This window comes from Oryctolagus cuniculus, chromosome 3 (assembly GCF_051225735.1).
Source record: "Oryctolagus cuniculus isolate XC-2025 breed Fujian yellow rabbit chromosome 3, ASM5122573v1, whole genome shotgun sequence".
Taxonomy (NCBI): Eukaryota; Metazoa; Chordata; class Mammalia; order Lagomorpha; family Leporidae; genus Oryctolagus; species Oryctolagus cuniculus.
Genome location: NC_142869.1, coordinates 4,095,186 through 4,122,387, shown reverse-complemented (window position 1 = coordinate 4,122,387; position 27,202 = coordinate 4,095,186). Strand labels below are relative to the sequence as shown.

Sequence of the window (27,202 nt, the reverse complement as noted above, 5' to 3'; positions counted from 1 at the left end):
TGCAACATAATTAGGAGCGAAATGTAAAAAACAAGGAATGGCAAAGGTGCGGGAGCAGGGTTGCAGGGGGACAGCGCGGCTCGGTTACGGAGCTGCCGGGGCGCTCGGCGGCGGGTCCCTTTGCTCCTGCGCCTGCCTGGAAAAAATAATCCACATGACGAGCATGGACAGCTTGAGAAGAAAAATGCAAATAGGTTTGCAATTACTACTTTTTCAAGCTGTTGAGGGGCAGGCACTGGGCACCTCCAGGGGGCTTGGCTCTTGAGTAGGCCCCAGGGACTTGTTAAGTGCTGTTTAAAAGCGCTTGGCTTTGAATTACCCTCATGCCTTGGTAAAGGGTTTTTTCCTCTTTTATCTGTGATCAGCATTTTCTAGGACTAACACGGAGAAGGGGTAGTATCTGGAACATTTGCATATCAAAATCCGGCTTGCTGTCTTCCTTTTAAGGCTCGGCACAGCCCACTTCTAAGGAGAGGATTGTGTTCAGTGGTCAGAGCTCTAAGTTCGCAGCCAGCCAGAGACGCGCAGGAAAAGTTCTTCCAAAACCCGCAGACCCGGCGCCGGCCTCCTCCCTTGGTGGACGCCGCAAGCCGCAGACCCGTGCAGCTCTCCCTTCCGCCTGTTTGTGAAGCCCCAGGGCCGGCCAGAGGACTGTCCCGAGAAGGAAATGCGTTTTGTAGGGTCCTAGGAATTCTTAGTGGCTCAAATCCGGCAAGTGCCCATTTGTATTCTATTTTCTCTGAAGTTTCGGCGCCCAACAGGCAAGAAGACAGAGCCCCCGGCCCATGCTGAGCTGAGATAAATGGGTTCCCTCCGCGTTCACTCCCAAAGAGCAGGCGCGTGGTGCGTTCCTGTCATAACTCTAGATAGAATATCCTGGTTATTGTATGTTAAAACGCGCCTATTGCAAGAGCCCATGCTGAGCCTGCTCACTATCTGATTAGCCTCATTTTAGAGCCCATAAGCAATAAATGCTCAATTACACTCCTGTTATTGTATTTTAATTTGTTGAGAATTGGCATTAAAGAAGAAAGTTATAGCAAGTTGATATTTTTAAAGGAGTAACTGTGCAAGAAGAAATTCGTTATTTGCGAGCGTTCACTTTGCTTCTGGAACTTGGGTGCGCCCTCCCGGCGGGTGCTGACGGCAGGTGGCGGTGGGTTAGAGGCGCGTGGGGACAGGCTGGCTGTCTGTGACCCGCCCCCGCCCAGGATCGTGTCCGTCTCCAACGTGCATTCCTTTCACCATGCCCAACTCTGAGCTTTGCCGGGAGAGGGCCCGTCCCCCAGTCCCCCAATCTTTCCATCTGCTTTCATAATAAACGCCTTCTCTCCATCTTTGGTCCACGCCTTCCAGAACCACCACTTTGTATCTTAGCTGCTGATACTCTGGGGTGGCCGCCATCTTTAAAATCGAGCCTCCCATCACGGGTAGGTGGAGTCAGATCTGCTGTCCCCGGCCGGGATGCAGCCTTCCCCTTCCTCAAATCTGCAGTGACTCTCCTCTCAAGTGGCCATGGCTGACCACAGCCAGCCCGCACTGTGGACGTGAGGGCGTCCCTCCCTGAGACACCTGGGGTACGAAAGGGCCAGGGGGCCAACCCGGGGAGGCTGGGCACCTGCACTGCGGGCCTCCTGGGTGACAGCAGGTGCATTCGTGCCGGCTGAAGGATACCTGGCCTTGCCCCTCCCCCCTGCCATGTAGCTCTCCAGCCTTTCTCCACATGTCTTCCACCATTGCTCTTCCTCCTGGCTCTGACCTTGACTTTCTGAGCTTTCGTTCCCTACCAGGAAGTGGTCGCCTGAGGTCTACCTTCAGAAAGTCACTAGAGACCCTGACACATCTTTTGCCGCTAGCGGGGTGGCGCTGGGAAGCCCCTGGGGCCCTGTGGATCCCATCTGCACGTCCCTGCCCCCTGCCATGCTGAGTCCCTCTGCAGAGACTTCCTGCACCCTCTGTCTGATTTGGCTCCCAGGTGGCCGCCCTGTTGGTTCCAGGGGCTGTGGTGTGAGGCCTGTGACACCCCAGGTTCGTGCTGACCACCAGAGAGCGGCCCCTTCCATCAGGGGGATCTGGCCCCACGCTGGAGTCTGATGGGGGCTCCTAGCGCGTCATCATTCGCCCTGCCATCAGACATCCTGCCTGCAGATAAGGCAGTGGCTCCTTGTCAGTGCCCGTCCCTGCAGTCCTTCTCTTGGCCCCCTGGCTACTCTGTGTGTCCCCTGCTGGCCCACTTGGGCTAGCTGACCTGCTCCTACAGACGGGAGCGTCAGCCCCTCTCAATGATGCTAACTGCCCGTGGGCAGTTCCGGGCAAACTGCTCGCTTTTCCAGCCGGCCTGGGGCCCTTGCAGTTGGTCCTTCCAAAAGGACATTGACCTAAACTCAGCAGCTTAAAACAAATGTGAATTTACTGATCTTAGAATCCAAAGGGAAGAAACCAAGATTCTGTCAAAGAAAGATTTATTCCCACTTCCTTTTTAGTCTTAAAACACTCAAAATATATCATCCGAGGGCAATTTAGAGTATGTCAAGTGCAACACTAACTAAGATGTGTCCAGAGGGCTTAAAATACGGATTCCACAGACAAGGAGGCGCAGGCCCAAAACAACAGCAACGTGTAACGAGTCGGTAACTCGTGACTGGTCAGCAGCGCCCTCCGCCGGGCTCGGGGTTGCCTTTCACCCTTTCTGCCCCTGTCATCTGCCAGGTAGCCGTGTCCTGCGGGGAGCTGTCGGGACCCACACTGTCCTCCCTGTGGCTCCTGCATGACTGTGCTCTTGACCTCTGAGGCTGCAGGAGGAGGTGCTTCCTCTGAGTACCGGGAACCACTTAGAGAAAGCGTAACGCTTACGGGAATGCGCCTTCTTTGTAACATCCAGACTATACGTCCATGTGCACCATAGATTTTCTTTTTAGAAGATTTATTTACTTACTTAAAAGGCAGAGTTTGAGAGAGAGAGAGGTCTTCCATCCAAAGGTTCACTCCCCAAATGGCCGCAATGGCTGGAGCTGGGCTGATCCGAAGCCAGGAGCCAGGAGCTTCTTCTGTGTCTCTCACATGGGCACAGGGGCCCAAGGACTTGGGCCATCCTCTGCTGCTTTCCCAGGCCATAGCAGAGAGCTGGATCGGAAGTAGAGCAGCTGGGTCTCAAACCAGTGCCCAAATGGGATGCCGGCACTGCAGGCGGTGGCTTTCCCCGCTGTGCCACGGCGCCAGCCCCACACCATGTTTTCAGTACCACCCTTTGCTGACCTCAGACGTCTTCCTGGGCCCTGATAGAAGAGCCAGCTTCCGCTGGCCGAATGCCCAGATGGCAGCGTCGGCCGTGCGTGCACGTCTCACGGCGGCCCCTGCTGAGACAGGTTGGGAGGAGGCGGTCACCTGTTCCGGGGGCTGCCACCTAGGATCTGCCGGCTCAGCCCGGGTTCCCAGTGTGCCATCTCGGAAGCCAGTTCAGAGAGCACGGTGTTCTGTGCATGCTTTGCACAATATCCCCCACCCAGGAGCGTCTCCCATGGCTCCTCTGTTTGCAGCCCCTGAGTCAGCCCAGGACGCAGAAGCAGAACCCCAGTCTAAATGCAGCAGTGATGGCGCCAGGGCCTCGTGGGGCAGGGGCGTGGGTGGCCCCTCCTGGTGGCCCGGGCTGTCCAGGGTCCCCTGTCTGATCTCTCTTGGGTGTTTGGCATTTTGAACAGGATTACATGCAGAACGTCCATGGCAAGGAGATCGACCTTCTGAGAACCACTGTGAAAGTCCCCGGCAAGAGGCCGCCCCGCGCCACGTCGGCCTGCGCGCCCATCTCCAGCCCCAAAACCAACGGCCTGTCCAAGGACATGAGCAGTTTACACATCTCACCCAATTCAGGTAAGCTCACGGCACACTCGCTGGAGGAGCCCAGCACCGGGGCGGCAGGAGACGGCAGTGGCTCCAGCGCAACGCCGAGCCCTTTAGGTCTGGTGGAGATGGTGGAGATGGTAGCGGTCGCCTCTCACGCAGAGGTGTAGAGACCTCACCCCTCGGCCCCCTCCCGGCCCGTGGGTGCCCGCACGCACACGGTGGCGTTCGGATTCTCAGCTCCAAAGCGAGCTTTTGCTGGGCTCTGTGGTTGACGTTGGATTCTGCCTGTAAACTTGGAGTAACTGAGACTCTTCGAGAAAATACAAATTCGTGGTTAAAATATCACAGATTAACTAATGTCTGGTTTCCTTGTGAGTGGAAGTGGAAAAACCATTCAGAGCAGGGTTAAAGGAAGCCGCCTGGCCTGGCTGAAGATGCAGCTGTCTGTGCTTTAACCGCCGTCTGCCGCTCTTCAGTGCAAATTTGGGTTGCTTGACTGTCGTTTAAAAGGTTTTTTTTTTTTTTAATTATTTAATTCAAGATTAGAAAACGTTAGCATTTTCTCAACATCCCATGTGTCTGGAGATTTCTCTCCTTGTACATTGTGAGCCATTCGCGGTCGTTGTTCGGGTTTGTTTAAGGCTCCTTGCACGACTTGTGCTGTGGCCTGTGCCTTCCCGGGATTGCTCATCAGAGAACAGCGCTTCAGATCCACCTCGTCCTCCAGCCGCCCTGAGACCCTGCAACACGGGTCCCTTCAACAACTGCTCTGGCTTTCCCCGCACAAACACCCTTCCTGCTCACTCAGCCACATCCTGTCGTCACAAAACAGGCTCCTGGCCCCCTCGCTGCTTCCCACGGGTGCTCCCGAGGAGGGCACATGCTGGCTTCACAGTTCTTGGCATAGATGGCGCTGGTTGGCAAAAGCAGGACGATAGTAATGAATCCGAGTCTGGGGTCCAGCAGCCTGGGCCCCACATGGGTGGCAGGTGGTGCGAGGCAGGCCGGGCCCACCTGGCCTGTCTTCCCAGCAGAGGTGTGACACCAGGTAGGATGACACAGGGGAGAGAGCAGGGACACGGACCAAGTGCCACACGCGAGCTGTTGTGACCCAGCCAGGAGAGGGATCGGCTTTCGGCTAACGCGGGCGTCAGTTCCTGCCGAAATGAGGAGGTGGGCTTGCCTGCCCTCCTGTGACCCGCTGGCTGGCCTTGCTTCCACACACCTGTGGACTTCCTTCCCAGGGACGGGCAGCACCCCGCATGGGAAGAGACGAGAAACTGTCTGCAATCCGTGGAGAGCCAGGTCTTCACTGCTGTTTTACATGACATTATTCACTCACTTACCAAAAACAAGGCATTACACACCTGTCTGTGCCACAGGTGTGTGCACTGTGGCCCCCAGGGTTCCTGCACCAGCCTCACCCCTTCTCACCCATCGCATCACATCCATCCGCTCACTAAAGCCAACATTGGTTGAGCCTTTTAAAAAATTTATTTCTTCATTGACAAATAAAAATCGTGTGCATTTGTCACGTCCAACATGATTCTTTGAACTATGCATGGGAGTGGGATGCCTGAGTCAAGCCACCTGCTGAGGTTCTGCTGTGTTCCCACCACTGTCCTAAGTCCCAGGATGGGGCTAAATTATAGGACCCAGACCCCAGAATCGCAGCCTCCTGTGGGGAGAGAAATGGATGTGTTCAACGGCCACACACACACACACACACAGTAGCCACAGAAATGGGTGGGGGCAGTGCTCACGTGGCCGGCCGTAGGTTCAGGCTGCAAGGTATGGGGGTGTGGTATGAGCAGGGGTGTGGAGGCAGAGGTGTGACGTGAGCAGGGGTGAGGAGGCAGGGGTGTGGTCTCAGCAGTGGTGAGGAGGCAGGGGTGTAATGTGAGCAGGGGTCTGACATGGGCAAGGGTGTGGAGGCAGGAGTCTGGCGTGGGCAGGGGTGACGAGGCAGAGGTATGATGTGAGAAGGGGGGTCTGACATAGGAAGAGGTGAGGAGGCAGGGGTGTGTTCTCAGCAGAGGTGTGGAGGCAGGGGTGTGGTGTGGCATGAACATGGGTATATAGACGGGTTTGGTGAGTAGAGGCATGGAGGCAGGGGTGTGGCATGGTGTGAACAGGGGTGTGACATTCGCAGGGGCTTGGTATGGCATGAACAGGGGTGTAGAGGCGGGGTGTGGTGTGAGCAGAGGCATGGAGGCAGGGGTGTGGTGTGGCATGAACAGGGGTATATAGGCAGGGGTTTGGTGAGTAGAGGCATGGAGGCAGTGGTGGTGTGAGCAGAGGCGTGGAGGCAGGGGTGTGGCGTGTATGACATTGGCAGGGGCGTGAACCAGGCCGGCGTACCTTCGAGAGGCAGCCGTTTCGTTAAAATACTGGGGAGTTTTCGTTTTCGCTCACCGCCGCTACACCTGCGCATTAGTTCCTGCAGTGTGATACCCGCCTTCTGGCTCGAGAGTAGAGTGTTGCGGATCTGAGTCCTGTGGTCTGAATCACTCCTTGACTGCCGAGTGTCCCGTGTGTGAAGTCGCTGTTCGTGAAGTACTTTTTCATTCCAGCGTGGCAGATTAACCTGAGAGAAATCGCTGCTGTTCTGCGTGATGGGCTTTCCGCCAGAAGTAGGCATCGGTTATTGCAGAGCTGTTTACCCAGACTTCTCCTAAGCTGCTTCTCCCTATTTTTCCTGCTCAGCTCGTGCGGATTCTGCGTGCGGATTCCAGGCTAACGCACGCGCTCCGCTCGGTGTAAGCATGTTCCGTGCCTTCCCGTGGGCCTGAGACACGCGTGTAAATCTGCGTGTGGAATGCTTGCTGAATGTCTAGTAAGTGTGCCGACTCGGTCATCGTGTGTGGCCGTTTGCAAGGTTCTTGAGACATCCTCGTGTTTCCAAGTGAACCTCTCAGGAGGTCCTGTGTAAAACAGCCTTTCAGTGCGCGGGACGGTGCCCGTCTCATGGCACGCACAGGCTGGCGCGGAAGCGTGGTTTTCACCGTCTGTGCTAGGGTGACGAGCAGAAGAAATCCGCCTGCTTTGTGTGTGCGCTGCCGTGAGCAGTGAGGCCGAGCGCCCGCCTGCCGGCCCCACGGGCTTCTCCCGCCCAGACTGTAGAGACAGACACAGCTTTGCCTGTTTTCACCAGGTGCTGGTCAGTGTGGATTTAGGATTTGGACAGTTTATTGTGTGTGGGAACAGATGCCTCCTCAGTCTGTGATTTGCTCTTCTTTTTTTATTGTGTGTTCTTATTTACAAATAGAGATTCCCTCCTTTTTATACATAATCAAATCCTCAGTCTCTTATTTCCATGGTTTCTACTCTAAGCCATCTGATATAATTTTGAAGGCAAATCACAATCCATGAATATAGTATACTTCCTTTTTTTTTTTTTAAGATTTATGTATTTATTTGAAAGGCAAAGTTATAGAGAAAGAGAAGGAGAGAGAGAGAGGGAGAGAGATCCTCCATCCGCTGGTTCACTCCCCAAATGACCACAGTAGCCAGGGCTGGGCTAGGCTGAAGCCAGGAGCCAGGAGCCTCCTCTGGATCCCTGACGCGGGTGCAGGGGCCTAAGCTCTTGCACCTTCCTCTGCTGCTTTCCCAGGCCACCTGCAGGGAGCTGGACCAGAAGCACAGCAGTGGAGACCCCACCCAGCACCCACGGGGGAGGCCGGCACCGCAGGCCGCGTTACCCCGCAGTGCCACAGCGCTGGCCCCGAATGTGTATTCCTTATAGTTTTATCAGTTTCTTTTACTTTTTGGCTTTGATTGTTACATATGTAAATGTGTATATATAATCCTTAGTCCACCTTCATCTGAGTCTGCTCTGCATGACAAGAAATCTAATTAAATTTTTCTTCAAAGAAGTGACTAGTTCCCTCTTTCTTTGCTCAGTCTTCTTTCTCTGTTAGTTCTGTACAGCTCCTTTTTTGTACAACTCTGTCATTTAGTCACACTGGTTCTGGGCCCGTGGTCCTGGTTCAAGGCTTCCCAGATCTGCGCTGGGCACCCTGCGGACACCCTCGCCGTCTGAGACGGAAGACTCAGTTTGCATCCAGTCCTGCAACTCTGGGTGCTCTGTGTCTCTGCTTCTCTTCTGCTCTCTGATTTTCCTTGGCTAATGCTGCTTATGTTTTCCAAATGAACTTCAAAATACCTTTAACCAGCCCCTCCCCCCCCCCCCCCCCGCACATAATTCTACTGTGGCCTTAATTGGCACAGTACTACTAAGCAATCTGTTACTAGTGGAGGAACTGACCTCTTTCCTATCACAGAGCCTGATCGCTGGCCAGTGCGTGCCAGGTCGTGTTTTACCACTCAGTGGCGCTTAGCGTTTTTCTGCATTTAGATCCTGGATGTGTTTTCTCCACCTGTTCTGTCGGCTGATAATTTTTGGTGCCTTGTGATGCTGATCTTACCTGGGTGGGTGGTGAGTCCAACTGGTGCGGAATCCGAAATCCCCAGGGTTTGCATTGTGTATACCCAGCCCTCTCACTGAACCCTTGGAAGTTTCTCTTGCCTTCTGTAGTGCACAGTCACAATGCACACCATGTGTCAACTATATAATGCCTACCTGTGTGTCAGTGTCCACTTTTAATATCTACCAACCAGTTTCACAGTTAGATGCCTTATTGCTTTGCCTCTCATGTCCTTCAGTTTCCATGTCTATGGAGTGTGCTGTGTGGCCAGCCATGACGAATGCTTTGGAGACTGGGTGTGGGGAGTGGTAGAAGACCTAGCTACCTGGGAGGAGGAGTCAGAAGATGAACACACACTCAAGATCGCTGCTGCGGGGACACAGGGAAATCGGGGAGAAAATCCCTGGTGGGCGGGTCTGTTTGGCTGCTGCTGGTACTGGGGATAGTTTGCCAGCGCTGAAATACCGGCTGCATCTCACACGTGGAAGTGGTGGGGATCGTGGTGATCCCAACATCAGCCTTGACCAGGGACTTGGGAAACAGGAGGAAAGACAAAGCAGCTACTTTACCTGCCCCTGTACCGCGTGCAGGACTGGGCTGTGGCATGGCAGGCATTGGTCTCCCTGCCGCCAGCTCTCCCACCTCCCCACCCCAGCATGCACAGCTGAGAGAGAGAGTGGGCACTGTGCTGGGAGCGCAGGAAGCAGACGGGAACCGGAGCCCACACAGTCCTGGAGACAAAGGGAGAGGCGAGGCAGCATGACCACCCGTGCAGAGTGCTCCAGCCGGCCCACAGCCCCACCCCCACCCACCCCACCCCGCCGCTGTCAGACAGAATGGAAAGTCCCCGTCAGCCGTGCCACACACCTGCTCAGAGCCAGCCTTCTGCTGAGGCCACGGGAGAGCCCCGGCACCTGCCTCAGCAGCCCTCACGCCGCCAGACATGGGGGCGCGTGGACGACCAAGGTGAGCACAAAGACAGCTGATCCTGCAGGAAGGGAGCTGCGGTCTGGGGAGCGAGAATTTAAAAGGAAATGACGATCCCCTGGCATCAGAAACCCTAGGAGGCTAGTTGTTAGATCCATAAAATGAAGCAGAGAGAGATGATCAGATGGAGAGTTCTTGGGAATTAAAGGGAAAAGTTTGCACAAATTAAAAGAATGTAATGGGCAGGTTCAGGACTGTGAAGACGTGGATAAAGACAGTGCTGACAGTAGAGATAAAACAGAAGAAACTGCAGGAGGTGAACACGGACATGAGAGCATCAAGCTTGAATGCAGGGGTGGGGCGGTGCTGTGGCGCAGCGGGTAAAGCCACCGCCTGTGACACCAGCATCCCAAATGGGCACCAGTTCAAGTCCCAGTTCCTCCACTTCCTATCCAGCTCCTGCTAATGGCCTAGGAAAGCAGCAGAGGATGGCCCAAGTGTTTGGGCCCCTGCACCCATGTGGGAGACCTGGAAGAAGCTCCTGGCTCCTGGAATCAGCCCGGCCCCGCCCTGGCTCCTGCAGCCTTTTGGGGAGTGAACCAGCGGATGGAAGACCTCTTGATATCTCTGTCTCCCCCTCCTTCCCTCCCTCCCTCCTTCCCTTTTTCTTTGTATAACTCTTTCAAATAAATAAATAAATCTTTAAAAAAATAATGAAGTGAGATGTAAAGATGAAAGAAGGGCCTAGAACATCCGAAATGGAGCAGGATCACCTGCACCAGAAGAGAAATGTGGCAGACTGCAGCCGTGCTGAGCAAGGACAGTGCACTGTGTGAAGACACAATGTCGGTGTTCCCTGAGGACAAGTCGTTCTGAGCCTGGACGCCTGTGTAAGACCTGGGCGTCCCCGGTCAGGCAGAAGGGGGCGTCTGTGGACAGCTTCTAGGCATGTAGGCCGTTTCCCTCTGAGAGAGGTTTTGAGAAAGTTACTCGAGGGTCTGCTCCAGAAGGAGAACCATGGAAGACTGCAAGAAGGCATTCATGTGTTCAGGGCTGAGGAAGTCCCCCTTTCCCGTAAAGTCTTCTCCTCCCGCAGGATCACACTCAGGCTCGGGATGCCCGTGCAGTACCTGCCTCCTGGCTTAAGTTGTGCGATGAACGGGGATGCACCAGGAGCCACAGTTTAGAGAGTTCTTCTAGGGGAGGGAGGGGTAAAGCGTTCACAAGCATTTTCTGATGTGAGTTTTTGACCGGACAGGCTTGGTCACGCTGTATGCACCTAGGACAGAGGTCGAGTTGCATTAACTGTCGACAGTTTTTGGGACACTTAAGGAGAGAGCCAGGAAGCATAACCGCCCAGAGTCTGGGCTTGGGAATCCGCCCCACTTCTCCCATCTCGGGACGTGGTGCAGGTGTTTCGCCAAACCCCAGTCTCCTTGTCTTTAAAGTGGGAAGATGATGACTCCCTCTGTTCTTGAAAAGATAATACGCCGTGTGCCGTTCAGAAGCGTGGCCCGGGAAGACTTTTTTCAGCATGTTATCATTAGTTCATCATAACAGTTTTGCAAATAGGAGGGAAGAGGGGAGAAAAAGTACCTGTTTTCTAGTGCCGTGAAGTGTTTAGATAGCTTCTGCGTAGTCCTGGTGGGCGTGTGGGTGAGACTGAGTAAGCCCTTGGTCCTCAACAGCGTCCTGGCGGCGGCGAGGGGCAGGTGGGAGGAGCGCGGGGGTATCTCTGGAGCTCCATCCTCTCGCTGCCCCCAGCTCTGGGTCTAACATTCCTGTTCTGTTCCAGGGTGACAGATACCCTCTTGCCTCTAAAGCGTGCCTTTGTGGGGTCCTCCTCCCGGGCAGGTTAGCACCCCGCCCCGCCCCTCCCTCTCCCCCTCTTCCGGCTCCCAGCGGCTGGGAAATAGGAAAGCCGCCAGGGGGGTCGGCGCTGACTTCCCCCCGGGTGGGGGTGGGGTGGGGGTGGGCTGGCAAATGTTGCCTGCGTATTGAACTGCGGTTGACATCTACAGTCTCAACCATGCTGTTTTCTCCACACTTCAGCAATCAGGACATCCAGCAAACCCATAAAAAACCAAACTAATAGCATGAATATTCAGTGACCTAGAATACTAATTATTGTCATGAATATTAATGCGATCGGACTTGCTTTTTCCTCTCCTCTTCCTCTCCCGTCCTCTTTCTCGCTCTCTCCCTCTCTCTCTTTTTCCACTCAGCCGGCTCTAAAGATGGGTCATAATGAGAGCATTTAAGAGGGAGCGCTCTCCGCCGTGACAGGGGCCCGGGTAATAAGGAGAGCTTGATTAACGCGGGGCACTTGGGGGAGAGACGAGAGGCTTCACGTGGCCTGTCGGGGGAGGCAATGAGGCACCGGCGGCTCTGTTGCTGCTCCCGGAGATTAATGAGGCCTAAGAGTGCATTAGGAACAGTGACAAAGGTTTGATCTAATGGGCTCAGTCATTTTTCCTTTGAGTGACAGACGCACAGAAGTAATTGGCTGTGCAGAATGGCAGCTCATTGGCGGTACTTAAGGATACATTATCCCCGTTGTGTGGCCCGCCGAGGCTGTTTATCAAAACTGCTCGCACTGCAGACGCCGAGTGGCTAAGCTGCTGTTACAGTGGTAATAGCTATTAAAAAAAAAAAAGAAAAAACAGCCCGGCATCAGATGAGATGAGATGCGCTGTTGTCTCATGGAAACAAAGTTTTTCTTTGTTTAGTTTCCAGTGGTCTAGGAAGCATTTTAATAACTCCGGAGCCCGCCCCGTGGGGTCTGCAGCCTGTGGCGACATCATAGCCCCCCCGCGGCACCCCGTCCATGCATCCCATGGCCTCCGTGCATGGCATCCAGTACTCTGAGGCAGACATGGGGTGGGTCTGCCCAGGGCCCGCGTGCCGCCGTGGTGGGTGCCTGGCCGAGGGGAGCCCCTCCGACTGCGCGTTACTTCTCAGAGAGAGCCCAGCCACCTAATCGGGTGGGCATCTGGCTGTTCTTCATTTTTAGAGCAGGACTGATGCTTTCCCAGTGTTCTCTTTGACCCAAATTTCAGGAAGTGAACTAAACCTGAAATGCAAAGACACTAAAAAGTCACGAGGAACAGGGTCCTATCAGAAAGTTCGTGGAAAACGAGTTGTTACGGAAAAGCAAGCGTGTATCTCAGAAAGTGGTTTTCACCAAAATAAACTCAGCATTGAATTCCTTCTCCTGGAGACTTTCCCACCCGATTCTTCGCAGTTTTCCCGGCTTCTCTAAGGAATGTTAGTTGCTCCTGGTTTCTCCCGCTGCGGTTTCTGCAGATTTGCATCACTCAGTCGTATGTGCTCCAAAGCTCAGACAGTTAGTTCTCTCTCTCTCTCTCTCTCTCTCTCTCTCTCTTATCCTCTTTGGGTCTCGTGGCCCAGGAAGCTACTTTTTCCTTAAGCAAAACGCTACTGAGTGTTTGCCATCGGGGAAGCACGAGCGTCGCCGGGTTTCTTTGCGGTCACGTTTGCCCTGTGATCGGTCGCTGGGGTTCGGCTCAGAAATAAATGAGATCTCAGTTCCGGTTTAAGGAAGCCTCTGCCATCATTTCAGCTTTAAACGGCCTGCTCTTTCCTTTAAGAACCGACAAAAGCAACTTGGTTCTTGATTTCGGTTAAAGACATGAGAGGGATGGCAGAGACACTGGGCCGTGTGTCTCCATGGCAACAGATGTGCCTAGAAGTAAATAAAAGTTGTGTTAGAAACTTACATTATTTTCCCCCTCTCAGACACCCATGCGTGGTGAATAGGGCTTCTGTTCAAATGATGCTCTGAGCCAGGGGCGTGGCCAGCAGGGGAGGAGCTGCGGGAACGGGGGGGGGGGCAGGAGGGGGGAGGCTGGGAAGGGTCCCAGCAGCCTTGCAGAAGGGAGCTGGTGGGCAGCCCACGGCCTCTGGTGGAACCTAAGCCTTGGGAAGGAGCTCTCTGCCTTTAGGTCCAGGCATGCGCCCTTCAGCCCTCTCTCCCCGCATCTCCAGGCCCCCAGCGGTGCCTGCCCTGGCCCTGTAAACACCGGGTCTTCCTGGATGAGCCCCTGCACAGCCCTCTCTCCCCGCATCTTCAGGGCCCCAGCGGTGCCTGCCCTGGCCCTGTAAACACCGGGCCTTCCTGAATGTGCGCCCTTCAGCCCTCTCTCCCCGCATCTCCAGGGCCCCAGCCGTGCCTGCCCTGGCCCTGTAAACACCGGGTCTTCCTGGATGAGCCCCTGCACAGCCCTCTCTCCCCGCATCTCCAGGGCCCCAGCGGTGCCTGCCCTGCCCTGTAAACACCGGGCCTTCCTGAATGTGCGCCCTTCAGCCCTCTCTCCCCACATCTCCAGGGCTCCAGCCGTGCCTGCCCTGCCCTGTAAACACCGGGCCTTCCTGAATGTGCGCCCTTCAGCCCTCTCTCCCCGCATCTCCAGGCCCCAGCGGTGCCTGCCCTGGCCCTGTAAACACCGGGCCTTCCTGGATGTGCCCCTGCACAGCCCTCTCTCCCCGCATCTCCAGGGCCCCAGTGGTGCCTGCCCTGCCCTGTAAACACCGGGCCTTCCTGGATGAGCCCCTGCATTCCTCGGGTCAGGTTTAATTTTTGGACCCAGCAGGCGGTTCACAACAGGTGATCATACAATAGAGCAGTTGTAACGACTTCCTGTGGAAACACCGCTTACCTGGATCTGAGGAACTGCTTGTTTCTGGAACGCCCCCCCCCCAATATCTTCGGACGGCGATTGACCCCAGAAAACCGAAGAAGCTGCGGAAAGGAAGCCGCGCTGTGGGCGCTGTCAGCAGGGTGCCCCGGACGCCTGTGCGCTGGGGAGCCACCCCTCGTACACACAGCAGTGTCCCCCGGGGAGACGGTAAAGCCCACAGCATCCTGACTGCCACACGGCAGCCTCACCCACGGTGTCAGCAGGCTGAGCGTGGGCGTCCCCCCGCGCCCCTTGACCCTGCGCTGCTGGAGTGAAAGGATTGTGTGAGGGCAGCAAAGAAGGAAGCGCCTCCGGGAGGCGGGGAGCCCGCGACTCCCCCACAGCAGAGCGGTCGGGTCAGCCTGAGTTTTGTGCAGAGAAGGCCCACGGCACGTACCGCGTGGAAGAGAACGTGCTGTTCACGTGGAACCGCTGCGCGGGAAATGAAGAGCCTGAACATCACACTCAGTTACTGCGAGTGCGGCCGGGGAGACCACGGACGAGGGCCTGGCGCCGCGCGCTCTGTGTCCTGCGAGGCGCACCTCCTGAGTGCTCCCTGCGAGTGCGGCCGGGGAGACCACGGACGAGGGCCTGGCGCCGCGCGCTCTGTGTCCTGCGAGACGCACCGCCTGAGTGCTGTCTGCGAGTGCGGCCGGGGAGACCACGGACGAGGGCCTGGCGCCGCGCGCTCTGTGTCCTGCGAGGCGCACCACCTGAGTGCTGTCTGCGAGTGCAGCCAGGGAGACCGAGTGCGGCCAGGGAGACCACGGACGAGGGCCTGGCGCCGCGCGCTCTGTGTCCTGCGAGGCGCACCACCTGAGTGCTGTCTGCGAGTGCAGCCAGGGAGACCGAGTGCGGCCAGGGAGACCACGGACGAGGGCCTGGCGCCGCGCGCTCTGTGTCGTGAGACACACCGCCTGAGTGCTGTCTGCGAGTGCGGCCGGGGAGACCACGGACCGGACGAGGGCCTGGCGCCGCGCGCTCTGTGTCTTGCGAGACGCACCGCCTGAGTGCTCTCGGGGTTTCGCTGCTGGAACAGACAGCCTCCTCGCGCTTACCACCATGTCGCCTAGGCCTTGTCCACGCAGCTCGCCCCAAGAAGTGGGTCGTGGCCAGGGAGGCACAGCAGTGGCCGCCCTGCCAGCACCCGCAGGACCTGTGGAGCGAGAGGAAAAGGCAGGCGTCACGTCCGCAGCCTTGGGTGGGAGCCGCGTCCCGGGGAAAAGTGGACTTTGTCTTGAGAGCACGTATTTAAGCCCACCGTCTGACGGACTGAAGGTTCGGTCACATCACACCCGCCCCCTGGGTAGAGCAGTGACTGTGGTAGGACGTAAGCCCACCGTCTGACGGACTGAAGGTTCAGTCACATCACACCCACCCCCCGGGTAGAGCAGTGACCACGGTAGGACGTAAGCCCACCGTCTGACGGACTGAAGGTTCAGTAACACCACACCCATCCCCCGGGTAGAGCAGTGACCACGGTAGGACGTAAGCCCACCGTCTGACGGACTGAAGGTTCGGTCACACCATACCCGCCCCCGGGTAGCGCAGTGACCACGGTAGGACGTAAGCCCACCGTCTGACGGACTGAAGGTTCGGTCACACCACACCCGCCCCCGGGTAGAGCAGTGACCACGGTGGGATGCACACAGTGCCTGCCTGTCGCACCGGGCCTGTCGTCGGGGAATGTCCGTCGTCCACCACCGGCACCGTGTCCCAAGCGCGTGGTTTCTTTTCTGTCTCTCCTTTTGTAAACTGTGGCTCTGATGATACTGGCACTGCTCGGGCCTTTGGAGTTTTGGAAGCCGGGGAGGGGAGGGGGTGTCTCTGACCTGGCCTCCGTGCAGGGCACCACACTGGTTGGCAGCAGGTGTTGAGCAAATGTGAAGTGATGCCGGCCCCAACGCCACAGAAACTCAAGACGGTGACAGGCACTTTGCAGGCGGAGAGGCTCCACTGCGAGAGAGGCGTAAGGAGAACACTCGGACTTTTTAGATTGTAAAGGCAAACAGAATCAGGAATATCACATTTTAAGCTTTTGCTAAAAAACTGTGGAGAGGAAACCCACTGCTGCTGAGATTAACAGCAGCTGAGATGTGCAGAGGCTGTGCCGCTCCCAGAGTGCTTTACATAATTTGATCATCATGTTAACCACATGAGGCACTTTATCATCATCATTATCAACATTTCCTTATTATTATTATTATTATTATTATTATTATTATTATATCCCTTTTACAAATTATGGGCTGGATTGTTTCAAAGCTACTCAGGTTCCACTTCTTTGAGCCACTACTTGTGAAGAAAACACATTAGCCCCATATATCAGGAGCCTGGAAGGCGTGAGAGCCGTCTCAGTAATGACCCTCCTGAGAACTTGTCCTAGGGACACCTGAAAGCAGAAGATGTCCATCGCAGTGTTGTTTACAGTGAGGAATCGTGGAGAACCGGAACTGTCCGGAAGCAGGGGCCCAGCAGCATAAATTGTCCACAGAAAATCAGTAAGATGTTAACACGGCTAAAATTACTCTGATTGTGTGGCAACACAAGAAAACGCTACGAAGCCACATTGAAGAAGGAAAACATAAAATAACATCTTTTCTGTTACAACTTAGAAAAATATATGCGTATGTGCAATAGAAACGTGGTTTGTTGAGATGGGATCTCAGTGGACTTGGTTTCAAGAAATCTGTAGAACAAAATAGGCTCTTATTTTTTCCTGAGCAGCATAAATGGAATAGAGGAAAAATCAGAATCAGATGAGCTGTTTTCACATTTTATGAAATAACCATAAACCATCCAATTCCAGGATTTTTTTAGAAAGATTTACTTATTTTATTTATTTGAAATGCAGAGCGACAGAGATTAGTTCCTGGTTCACTCCCCAGGTGGCCACAACAGCTGGGGCAGGGCCAGGCCAACGCCTGGAGTCAGAAGCTCCATCTTGGTATTGCCCATGGTGATAGGGACCCAGGCTCGTGGGCCATCTCCCTCTTCCTTCCCTGGCCCTTATCAGGGAACTGGACTGGAAGCAGAGCAGCCGGGACTCGAACCAACGCCCCACTGGGGGATGCCAGTATCCCAAGCAGTGACTTAACCTGCTGCACGCCCACCCCTGATTCCAGGATTTTGCTTCTAGAGCCTTGCCAGGAAGCTGTGCTCAATAGTAACTACACTTGTCATTGCAGCTGGGTCTGAACTGTGTATCTTGTTTCTTTCTCATAATGTGGAAAACGAAGTAATTCCTTAAAAAAAAAAGAAGAAGTGTAGTAAGCTGAGCGCCGTGAGATCGATTTCTCAGGAGCGGGTGTGGGGATTTGCACCCCCACCCCCCCAAACAGGGCCCTGGCTGCTGCGTCTTTAAGAAAGGATCCTCGGTGTGTGTCCTTGAAAACATCCCCGTGGCCTGAAATTCCGGTTGCCAGGGGGAGGGCAGATTTCCAATGCAAATACTGGAGCGAACGCCCCGCTCCCAGGCACTTTAATCATGTGCACCTCACTTTTTATGGTGGTGCTGTGCATTCCATTCTTTTTGGGTTCGTAATTAGAGGACGAACAGATGGCGAAGGCCTGGTGTCTTGGAAGAGATGTGACCACTCGAACGGCCCCCAGCATGCAGCTGTGAGTCCAGGGAGCCCGGCTGTCCCACCCGTGCCCGGGGCAGCCGGGGGCTGGTGGCAAGGCGAGATTTTTGCACCACAGGACCGTGGTGCGAGTGGGCCTGGACCTGAGGTCGCAGTCCTGAGATGTTCCTAAGGGGGAGGCCCCCAGAGCGGGAGGAGGAGTTCCTGTGAGTCAGGCTCTCCTTTGCCCCTGGTTTGTTACACAGTTGCAAAATGCGAGTGCCTGTGGTTGGGTGCTCAGAGTCCCCCTCCCAGTGGTGTGGAGCACTCCAGGGTGCTCTCTCTCTCTCGTCATCGCCTCCCTCGCTCCACGTCTCCTGCAGTCCTTCTCTCTTACTTAACTCGTCCTGGACCGGGTGCCGTTTTCCTAGCTAAGGCCTCTGATGGAAGTAAGTCGTCTTGGTACCGACAGACCTACACTGGCAGGTGCCGAGAACAAGAATTCTGTGTTTTAAAGGACTGATTGTTGACGAATCTTTATTTGAACGCTATGAAAAGCCATCATTTCAGAGAGCAATTTTTAAAAACCAGAGCTGTCTATTTTTAATGTAATAATCCTGTAGCTTAAAAGCGGGGATTCTGCCTTTGATGTCACTTGCTGGATGCGAGCGTTCTTGTTCAATAGAAAACCATCATCTATTCATGGTCATCTGAGATCAGTTCAGGCAACATACTGACACTCATTCAGACAGAAACGCCGTTTTCATTTTGAAATGCAAATTGCGTAAAGCAAAATAGCACATGGCGGAGGTAAGTACCTTTTTCAGATCAACTCGCACACTTCAGGGAGGGAAGTGGGGCTGCGATGACTCTCTGCAAGGGATCCGGCGCTTTCGACAAACGGCAGCGAGGGCTCCGCAAGGTGGCCCAGTGAGCGCGTGCATGTGCACGTCGAGGAGTTAACAGGCAGCACAGATTGGCATGGTGGTGCCCCCCGCCCCGCGTCCATCCGGACGCCCGCTGATCCGGGCCGGGGTCTCCCAGGAAGCGCTCCCTGAGTTCAGGAAGGGCCAGGTACTCAAACCCTGACATTAGTTCTGCTATTGGAGGGAAGACCCCAGGGCAGGCACCCGGTACGTCCTTGTGTGGCCGCCCCACTGAGCGGGGAAGGCCACCCTCCACACTTCCACCGGTCACTCTGTTTCTTTGCCCAGCCCAATTCTGTCTTTGACGCTTCCTGGCCGGATGTCAACCCATTCAAAGGACATCATGTTGTCAGCTCTTCAGAGGAAAATTTCATCGAAGGGGCAAACAAGGGGACTTTGAAAAGTTCCATGGAAAATGGAGTTAAAAAATATAAGTTTATTTTGGTGCCAGAAAAGCCAGAGACGCATCTCTCCATAGGAAGGGTCAAAGTGTATGGGAATGTGTTGCACGGATTTCAAACGTGCAAACCAAAATAAACTCATTTTTCAAAATTTCATTTTGCACAAATGTTTTGAAGGCTTCTGGTGCACGTGCCGATGGCAGAGTCCTGAGTCCTAGTGAGGTCACAGGTGACCAGCACTGCCATCGAGAGGCAGCAGGAGCCAGACCCCCGGGGCCCTGCCGCTGCCCCCTCTCCCCAAGCGGGAGTGGCCAGCATCTGATTTCCCATTCTCGAGTGAGTCTCCCCGCTGTTCCTGCCTGCGGAACGGGCGCCTGACAGCTGGGTCCCTTGCACTTAACTTCCTTTGCGCCACCTTCTGTGTGGCGTGGACGTCCCGCGGTGCACCGGGGGTCATCTCCAGGACGAGGCCGTTGGTTGTAGTGCTGTGCGTTCATGCACACCTGTGATTTCAGCCTGGCGGGACGTGAGATGAGAAGAGGAGCCTGGAGGGAGAAGAGTGCGTTGGGGTTTGAAATGTTTTATGAAAGCTTTCCGTCTGATGAGTTCCTGAGCGGCTGAGGTTGTCCTGGGACAGCGTAAGGTGGTATCTGTCCCCTCTCCCCTCCCTTCTGGAACAAGCTGGGTCTGAAGCCAGAGTTGAAATGGATCCGCGGCGTCGTGGGTCTTTCCCATGCCTTCCCCAAGGTGCTCTGCCTGCCCGTCCTGCTTCCTTTCGGCTCTTGTGTTGCTCTGCCTTGCATTTGGGCCACCTGTGCGCCTGTCGGCTGTCTCCCTGGGCTGCACTGCAGGTTCCCTAAGGACAGAACAGCTGGGGCTCCATGCAGTGATCCAAGGAGCTGGCAGGCACGGGGCAGGGCCTGGTTGTGCCACTTTTGAGCGAGCAAGCCAGCCTGCCCCACTGGCTTGTGTGGCAAGACTCCTGGGTCGGGATGGGACCTGATGACTGTGGCTGCCAGGACATTAGCACTGTCCGTCGTGTGCCGTTAGAGTGGGGTCCCCAGCACACACCTCGGCTTACGTTACAGGAGGAGAGCCCTGGGCTGCAGGACCCCAGCCTTTTACAACGGGGTGCAAGCAAGCATGGGCGACCTCGGGCACTAGCTTTGACAGGCCCACCCCTTCACTGTCCCTGCCACCCAAGTCTGTTCACTGTGTGCGTGTCCCTGCAGAGACAAGGCAGGATAGGGGGTGTCCTTGCCCACGCGCACTGGACACATGTGCCCGCAGTGGGCACAGGGATGTGCCAGTAGGCCGCAGAGAGGGAGGGAGCGGGAAAGGCACAAGATGGGAAGTACCTGCCCTCCCAAGGCCACGGGCTGTGCTCATCCCTGAGGGAGGCAGGTGTCCCCTTGGCGCCTGTGACCAGGGACTCCTTTGTACGGATTGATTGATTTATGTGAAGGGCAGAGCAACAGAGGAAATAACAAGCACGAGACTTCGCATCTGCTGGTTCACTCTCCAGACGACCCCAGAAGCCAGGAGCCTGGACCTCCATGCAGGCCTCTCACCTGGGTGGCAGGGATCCAAGCACTTGGACCGTCTCCCACTGCTTTCCCAGGCGCATTAGCAGGGAGCTGGATCAGAAGTGGTGGAGCTAGGCCGGCGCCGCGGCTCACTAGGCTAATCCTCCGCCTTGCGGCACCGGCACACCAGGTTCTAGTCCCGGTCAGGGCGACGGATTCTGTCCCGGTTGCCCCTCTTCCAGGCCAGCTCTCTGCTGTGGCCAGGGAGTGCAGTGGAGGATGGCCCAAGTGCTTGGGCCCTGCACCCCATGGGGGACCAGGATAAGTACCTAGCTCCTGCCATCGGATCAGCACGGCCATTGGAGGGTGAACCAACGGCAAAGGAAGACCTTTCTCTGTTTCTCTCTCTCACTATCCACTCTGCCTGTCAGAAATAATAATAATAATAATAATAAAAAAAGAAGTGGTGGAGCTGAGCCTTGAACCGGGCTCTGATGCAGGATGCCAGTGTTGCAAGTGTGTGCTTACCCCCGGGCCACAATGCTGCGTGCCATGAGCCATCTCGTTCTTCGGATGGCTGGGTGGCAAGAGGTCAGGGGTGGTCTTGCAGCCACCAGCTTTAGGCCTAAGAACTTGATACAGCAGCACCAGCGCTAGGTGTCCTCATGGACTGTTGAGGCTGTAGGTGTCAGCTCCCCAGCTCTTGGGCCTGAAGGACGGGCAAGGAGGGCTCTGCCCGCCCAGGCAGGCTGCTTGGAGCAGCGCGAGGCCCTTCAGGCTGGCCGAGCCGGTGTTTGGCTCTGTGGTTGGGTCCGTGGTTAGGCACGCTCGCACCTCCCGTGGTCTGGATGTCGAGCTCCTCGTGTCTCGGAACGTCGGATAAAGTCGCCCACTTGTTTCATGAGTGCGAACTCCAGATCGTGAGCCCTAATTAACAGCTCATCCACATGGAATGAATTACCGTTCAGTGAAAGATGCCGCCCTCTCAGTGCTTTGCGAGAGAGCGCCAAGTGATTTCAGACGCAGCATCAAGGTGTTTTCAAGTGTTGAGACCTCCCGAGGGGCACCACAGAGCAGACACCGCTGGATGCCTGCTCACAAAAACTGCAAGCAAGGTCGCGGTCCAAGGCCGCTCGGTGACACTCGTGCGGCAGCAGAAGCAGGACTGCACGTGAGCTTTGGTTGATGTGTGTGGGTAAAGCAGCGGAAACTGGCGCTGTGCGCGCTTCCTGAAGGCGTTCGCTCAACACCTGGCGGCCGCTGCTGCCTCTGGCTGATAGACTCAGAGTAGAAAGTGTGGCCTCTGGCCGGGTCCACTCTCACTTGGGCCGAGACGCCTCACGGGCCCGCGAAGCCACAGTGGCCGCCCCACGGGGCCCTGACTGTGGACCACAGGTCTGCCTCCGAGTTAAAATGTGTGTCTTGTTGCCTTCACAAATGAAGGCAAACACCTGTTTTGGGATCCAGGCATTGCAAATTTGGGGCAGAAGGAATATTTCTTGCCCTTCACAATTTTTTTTCTTAGTTTTTGGTCCTTACAGAAAGTAGTTAGCAGATGAAAAACAGAGTGGTAGGAGTATACAAGGAGCCTTCAGAAAGGTCACGGAAAATACGGTGGTTTTGTTCTTTATTTGAGAGGCAGAAGATAGAACTCGCCCAGATTCCCACAGTGACGCAGGCTGGGCAGGGCCAAAGCCAGGAGCCGGGAACTCAGGCCAGGTCTTCCACGTGGGCGGCAGGGACTCAAGTATTAGAGCCCTCACCTGCTGCCTGCCAGAGCGCCCGTCAGCAGGAAGCTGGAGTCGGGAGCGGAACCAGGACTCGAACCCAGCCCTCCTGGACCCAGAGCCTGCCTGCGTTAGCTCTTACCTGCATTTTCCATGGACGTTTTGAAGTATCCTCGGATATTAAAAAAGCGATATACTCACAAGAAAGTCAGAATTGTTTTTGTGTCTGCAATGGGGAATCGTCTCGTGGATATTTTGAGAAAGGGCTGTACCTGGGCCACCAGTATCCCAGTGCACTGGGCTTGAAGTTTTACTTGACAAACAGCTAGAAACCGGAAGACCGTTGGGCCAGCAGCGCCATCCCGCCACCTGCCCATAGCGTGTCCCCTTGTGGGCGTCTCCCCAGTCCATTTGCAGCAACGCCACCTTTGGTCTCCGCCTGGACATCCTGTGTGCGCGCCGTCTGGACCGCAGGCCGATGGGGGTCTTTCCGGCATGTGGACGCTTACTGCTGGAGTTGTGCTATGAAAGGCTGTGACAGAGGCACTGAGATAACCTAAGGAAGTAGTTCCAGGAGGCCTCTAGACTGGTTGTCCTCGGAGCACCACTCTGGAGAGAATGCGCACGGGAGGTGGCACTGCGAGTGAGGTGTCGGACGGACGGGCACAGGGCAGGGCATCTCAGTTTTGCAGGTGTTTGGACCCTGTGGGCCTTGGCATCTGAGCACAGGACAGTCCCCCCGCAGGCAGGACGGGCCCGGGTGCCTGGTGTGGGGGTGTGTGGGGGTGGGCTCCGCACGGTGACTTGTCTCGCCCTGCCCACATGGAGTTCTCACTGTCCCCCCTTTCCTTTTTCCATAAACTCATCAGCCGTGGCCCGAGCCTCTGTCAGCCAGGAAGTCTTGGGCCAGGACGGGGTCAGGCCAGGAAGCCCAGGAGCTGCCTGGGGAGGCGCCTCTCCCTGAATTCAGCTCTGAAAGGGGGTTGTGTGGGCCCCAGTGGGGAGAAGCCCAGGGCACATCGCACACCCCGGGACTGGCAGGAGCGGTGCTAGGACCACCTGCGGGCCCAGGGCGCACCGCAGACCCCGGGACTGGCAGGAGCGGTGCTAGGACCACCTGCGGGCCCAGGGCGCACCGCAGACCCCGGGACTGGCAGGAGCGGTGCTAGGACCACCTGCGGGCCCAGGGCGCACCGCAGACCCCGGGACTGGCAGGAGCGGTGCTAGGACCACCTGCAGGCCCAGAGGGCTGAGGAACCAGAGCGAGGCCAGAGCAAGCCCCCAGCAGAGAGGCGCAGCCAGCCCCAGGTGACGCCCACGGAGGGCCCAGGAGTAAGCGCGTGAGCTCCCTCTCCCACCGCCTTCCTACCCCTGCTCTGCTCGCCATTGGTTGAGCCCAGGAGAAGCCAGAAGGTGCTGGACACAGGTGCCCGCCCAGAGGGGAGTGGGCAGAAAAGGGATGCACAGGGACCCAGCGGACACAGGCTGCAGGCGGAGCCCCAGCTACAGGGCAGCGGGGGGGGGCCCACTCCCCAGGGGACACCGCGGCCATGGGTCCGAGTACCTTGGTGCCAGAGTTCAGCACCGGAGTGGCCCCGGGGGTGGCGTGGGGGGAATCCCAGGAGGAGCTCGTGTGTTCCCCTCGCTGACCCCGAGGAGGGACTGTCATTTGGGGCTCAGGGTGGTTCCCTGCCTTCCCAGGGTTTGGGGCACACCCAGGTCCTAAAGCTGAGCTCCCAGATATGAGGTGGGGGGGTCCTAGAGGAGAAGACAGAGGGTGCAGCCCTGGGACTCCGGCCGCAGCCCGGGGCCCTCCCGCCAGGCGCCTCTGACAGCCGTGGGCGGCTGCTCAGGCGCTTTGGTTCCGGTTACGTCTCGCGTGCCGGTTTTTCCGCACAAATTGCCTGGGGATCTTACAGGCACGTGCTGGGTGGGCCTGGGACTCTGCGTTTCTGCCTCACTCCCCGGCAGTGCTGCGGCTGTGGGTCCGAGGGAGGTCCCTGGCCAGTTTTCTTCCCTTCCTTGGGTATGTTCCTGGCTCTTGTCTGCGGGCAGGCAGGCTGCTTAGGACCGGACTCCTCCTGGCATCCGAAGCGTCCCAGTTAAAGGAGCGCGTCCGTGTTCAGAGCACACGCCCCTCACCTGCTGCACCTGGTCCTCGCTGGGCGCTCGCCTGCTGCCCCTCTCTGACTGAATTTGCGCCTGCCTTGTGCCGCACGGGATCGCGCCACGCTCGCTCTGGTTCCTCCCCCAGCCGCGGCCTTGGTCAGCCGAGTGCTTTCCCAGCCCCCACGCATCACAGTCTTTCTGTATTTCGAAGTTTCTGGTTTTTTAAAAGCTCCTTAGGAAATTTGGTCATCGGGCAGGCTTGGCAACCACTGATGTAGGCTGTGTGTTTAAGATCTTGTACCATTAGAGCCTCGTGTGAGAAACAGCTGAGAGCGTAGTTGGTCTGGAACGGCAACTGTCAGAGGAAAGTTTAAAACAACCCTGAACCTCTGGGGATCCGCCCCCGGAGCCAGCAGACTCGGTCCACGGCAGCGAGGTGGGCCTGGCGGAGCCGCCGAGAAAGGCACTTCGTTATGTTTTTGAGTCTGCAATTGGCGTGGCCGGATAATAATTCACCGTGATGTTGAGCAACTGACTCAAATCATTAAGTACACAACGGAATCGTTTTTCATCGCCGCGAGAAAGCTGCTCAGGTTGTTCCTCTGCTGGGTCCGTTCAAGGTTAAAGGCAGACTTACCTGGTGCGCGGCCTGCGTTTCTGTGTTGATTTGTGTAGATCGTAAAGTGTGGCTGCACCGTGAGGTGGCAAGCGTTTTCGGTTGCCCCGGACGTGTGGGCTCCCCAGCGCCCACCAGAGGGGCCTGCCTGATGCTAGCTGACCCGTCATTTTGTCTTCACCTCCGCGCGACCCACAGGTTGCAGCTGGCCACGCGTCTCTGCAGGATCGCCTGCGCACAGTCGGAAGGGCCAGCTTCCTTGCCGTCGCTTTGCCGTGCGCCAGCCGCTGTGCCCTCCCAGGTCCTGGCCCTGGGCCGCGTAGGCAGGTGCTCAGGGACGTTGCGGGCCGGCGTGCAGCTCTCAGGACTGCGTGGAGCCGGCTTCTGCAGCCTGCAGTCCGCCGTGGTGTTCACCCAACTTGTTTATTCCTAGGGAATGTCTCTAGTGCGCCGGGGTCTCAGCTGGCGAGCGGCATCAGCCTGGTCTCCTTCAACAGCCGGCCCGACGGCATGCACCAGCGCTCCTACTCCGTCTCCAGTGCCGACCAGTGGAGCGAGGCTACGGTCATTGCCAACTCGGCCATCAGCAGTGGTAAGAGGGGCACAGCCCCACGGACCGCGGCCACTCCAGGGCCCTCTTGCGAGCTGGCGGCAGGATGTGCTGTCTGAGCTGTCCACGCCCCACGTGAGTGTGGCGCCCAGGCCGGTCCCCGCGGCAGGGCACGTGCACGTCGCGCCCATCCCTTGCGGAGCGTGCTGTCCTTGCCAGGCCGTCCCACCGTGTCACCTCATCTGTTCCTCTTGGGTGCAAGGAGTACATGTTCACACCACCACCAGCCCCAGCCCCATTTGACAGATTTGGAAACTGAGGCCACAGACAGGGCAAGTGGCTTTACCCAGGGCCAGTTGAAAGGAAAGGGAGGTGGCAGAGCTGAGAAAAAAAGTCAGGTTTGAAGCCCTGCACAGCGTGGCCTCCCCTACTCTGTTCTCAGCCTTTAGGGTCGGCTCACCTCGTTGGGAGGCTGGATGGGATTGGATTGTAGGGCGGGGGTCCCTCTGTAATCCCCAGTCCTCGACTCCCTTGAGGAACGCCCCCTTCTTGGGGGCCAGCTGTGCCCCCAGAACCTCTCCTGGCTCCGTGTGGGAGGCTGCAGTGTGCTTTGCCTGTGGCACGGTAGCCACGTTCGCCCACTCTTGCACGTAATCTGTGAGACAGGGTTTCAGAGTGATTTTAGCGTAATTTGTTCTAATTAAAAGATCCCACGTCAGGCCTTCCCCGAAGACCCCACAGCGGCTGCAGCAGGGACGTGAGCTTGGGGAAACCCCGTCCCTATTTCTGATTACATGGCACCCCCGGCACGCGGGTCCACGTGGACCCTGTCTGCATGGGCATGGCGGGGAGGGGCGGGGTCAGAGGGTGCCTTGGCCCTGGAGCGTGGACACACGCAGCCTTGCTGTACCCAGGCCCAGCCACGCCCACTTCCCACCCCAGCTCCCTTCATTTGGGCTCTGCAAGGACCTCAGGGCCTTCTGCCTCTCCTCGGGCACCTGCAGGAGGAGGTTCAGGGCGTGAGCACAGCCCCTCCCCCTGCTCCACCAGCCCCTGGGCGCCCCCACGCTGGCATAGTCGTCAGGCGCCGCACAGGGGACCCCTGGGTGCCCCCACGCTGGCATAGTCGTCAGGTACCACACAGGGGACCCCTGGGCGCCCCCACGCTGGCATAGTCGTCAGGCGCCGCACAGGGGACCCCTGGGAGCCCCCACGCTGGCATAGTCGTAGGTACCACACAGGGGACCCCTGGGCGCCCCCACGCTGGCATAGTCGTCAGGTACCACACAGGGGACCCCTGGGCGCCCCCACGCTGGCATAGTCGTCAGGCGCCGCACAGGGGACCCCTGGGAGCCCCCACGCTGGCATAGTCGTCAGGTACCACACAGGGGACCCCTGGGCACCCCCCACACTGGCATAGTCGTCAGGCGCCGCACAGGAGACCCCTGGGCACCTCCACGCTGGCATAGTCGTCAGGTACCACACAGGGGACCCCTGGGCACCCCCCACGCTGGCATAGTCGTCAGGTACCGCACAGGAGACCCCTGGGCGCCTCCACGCTGGCATAGTCAGGAGCTGCACGGGGGACCCCTGGGAGCCCCCACGCTGGCATAGTTGTCAGGCGCTGCACAGGGGACCCCTGGGTGCCCCCCATGCTGGCATAGTCAGGAGCTGCACAGGGGACCGCTGGGCACCCCACGCTGGCATAGTCGTCAGGTCTCGCACAGGGGACCCCTGGGTGCCCCCTCGCTGGCATAGTCGTCAGGTCTTGCACAGGGGACCCCTGGGAGCCCCCACGTTGGCATAGTCATCAGGCACCACACAGGGGACCCCTGGGCGCCCCCACGCTGGCATAGTCGTCAGGCACCACACAGGGGACCCCTGGGCGCC

General features: G+C 57.1%; 1 protein-coding gene across 21 annotated transcripts in view; it reads left to right on the top strand.

The window, feature by feature from the left end:
- Positions 1-27,202, top strand: part of AGAP1 (ArfGAP with GTPase domain, ankyrin repeat and PH domain 1) — a 514,165-nt gene that overhangs the window by 335,579 nt on the left and 151,384 nt on the right. For 13 of the 21 annotated variants that reach the window (XM_070071493.2, XM_070071490.2, XM_070071488.2 and 10 more), the window contains 2 exons: positions 3,699-3,867; positions 25,196-25,354. In XM_070071493.2, the coding sequence (XP_069927594.2) occupies positions 3,699-3,867; positions 25,196-25,354 (328 nt within the window). The remainder of the gene's footprint in view (positions 1-3,698; positions 3,868-25,195; positions 25,355-27,202) is intronic. The other 8 variants (XM_070071494.2, XM_070071492.2, XM_089328880.1 and 5 more) reach the window with 1 other exon arrangement.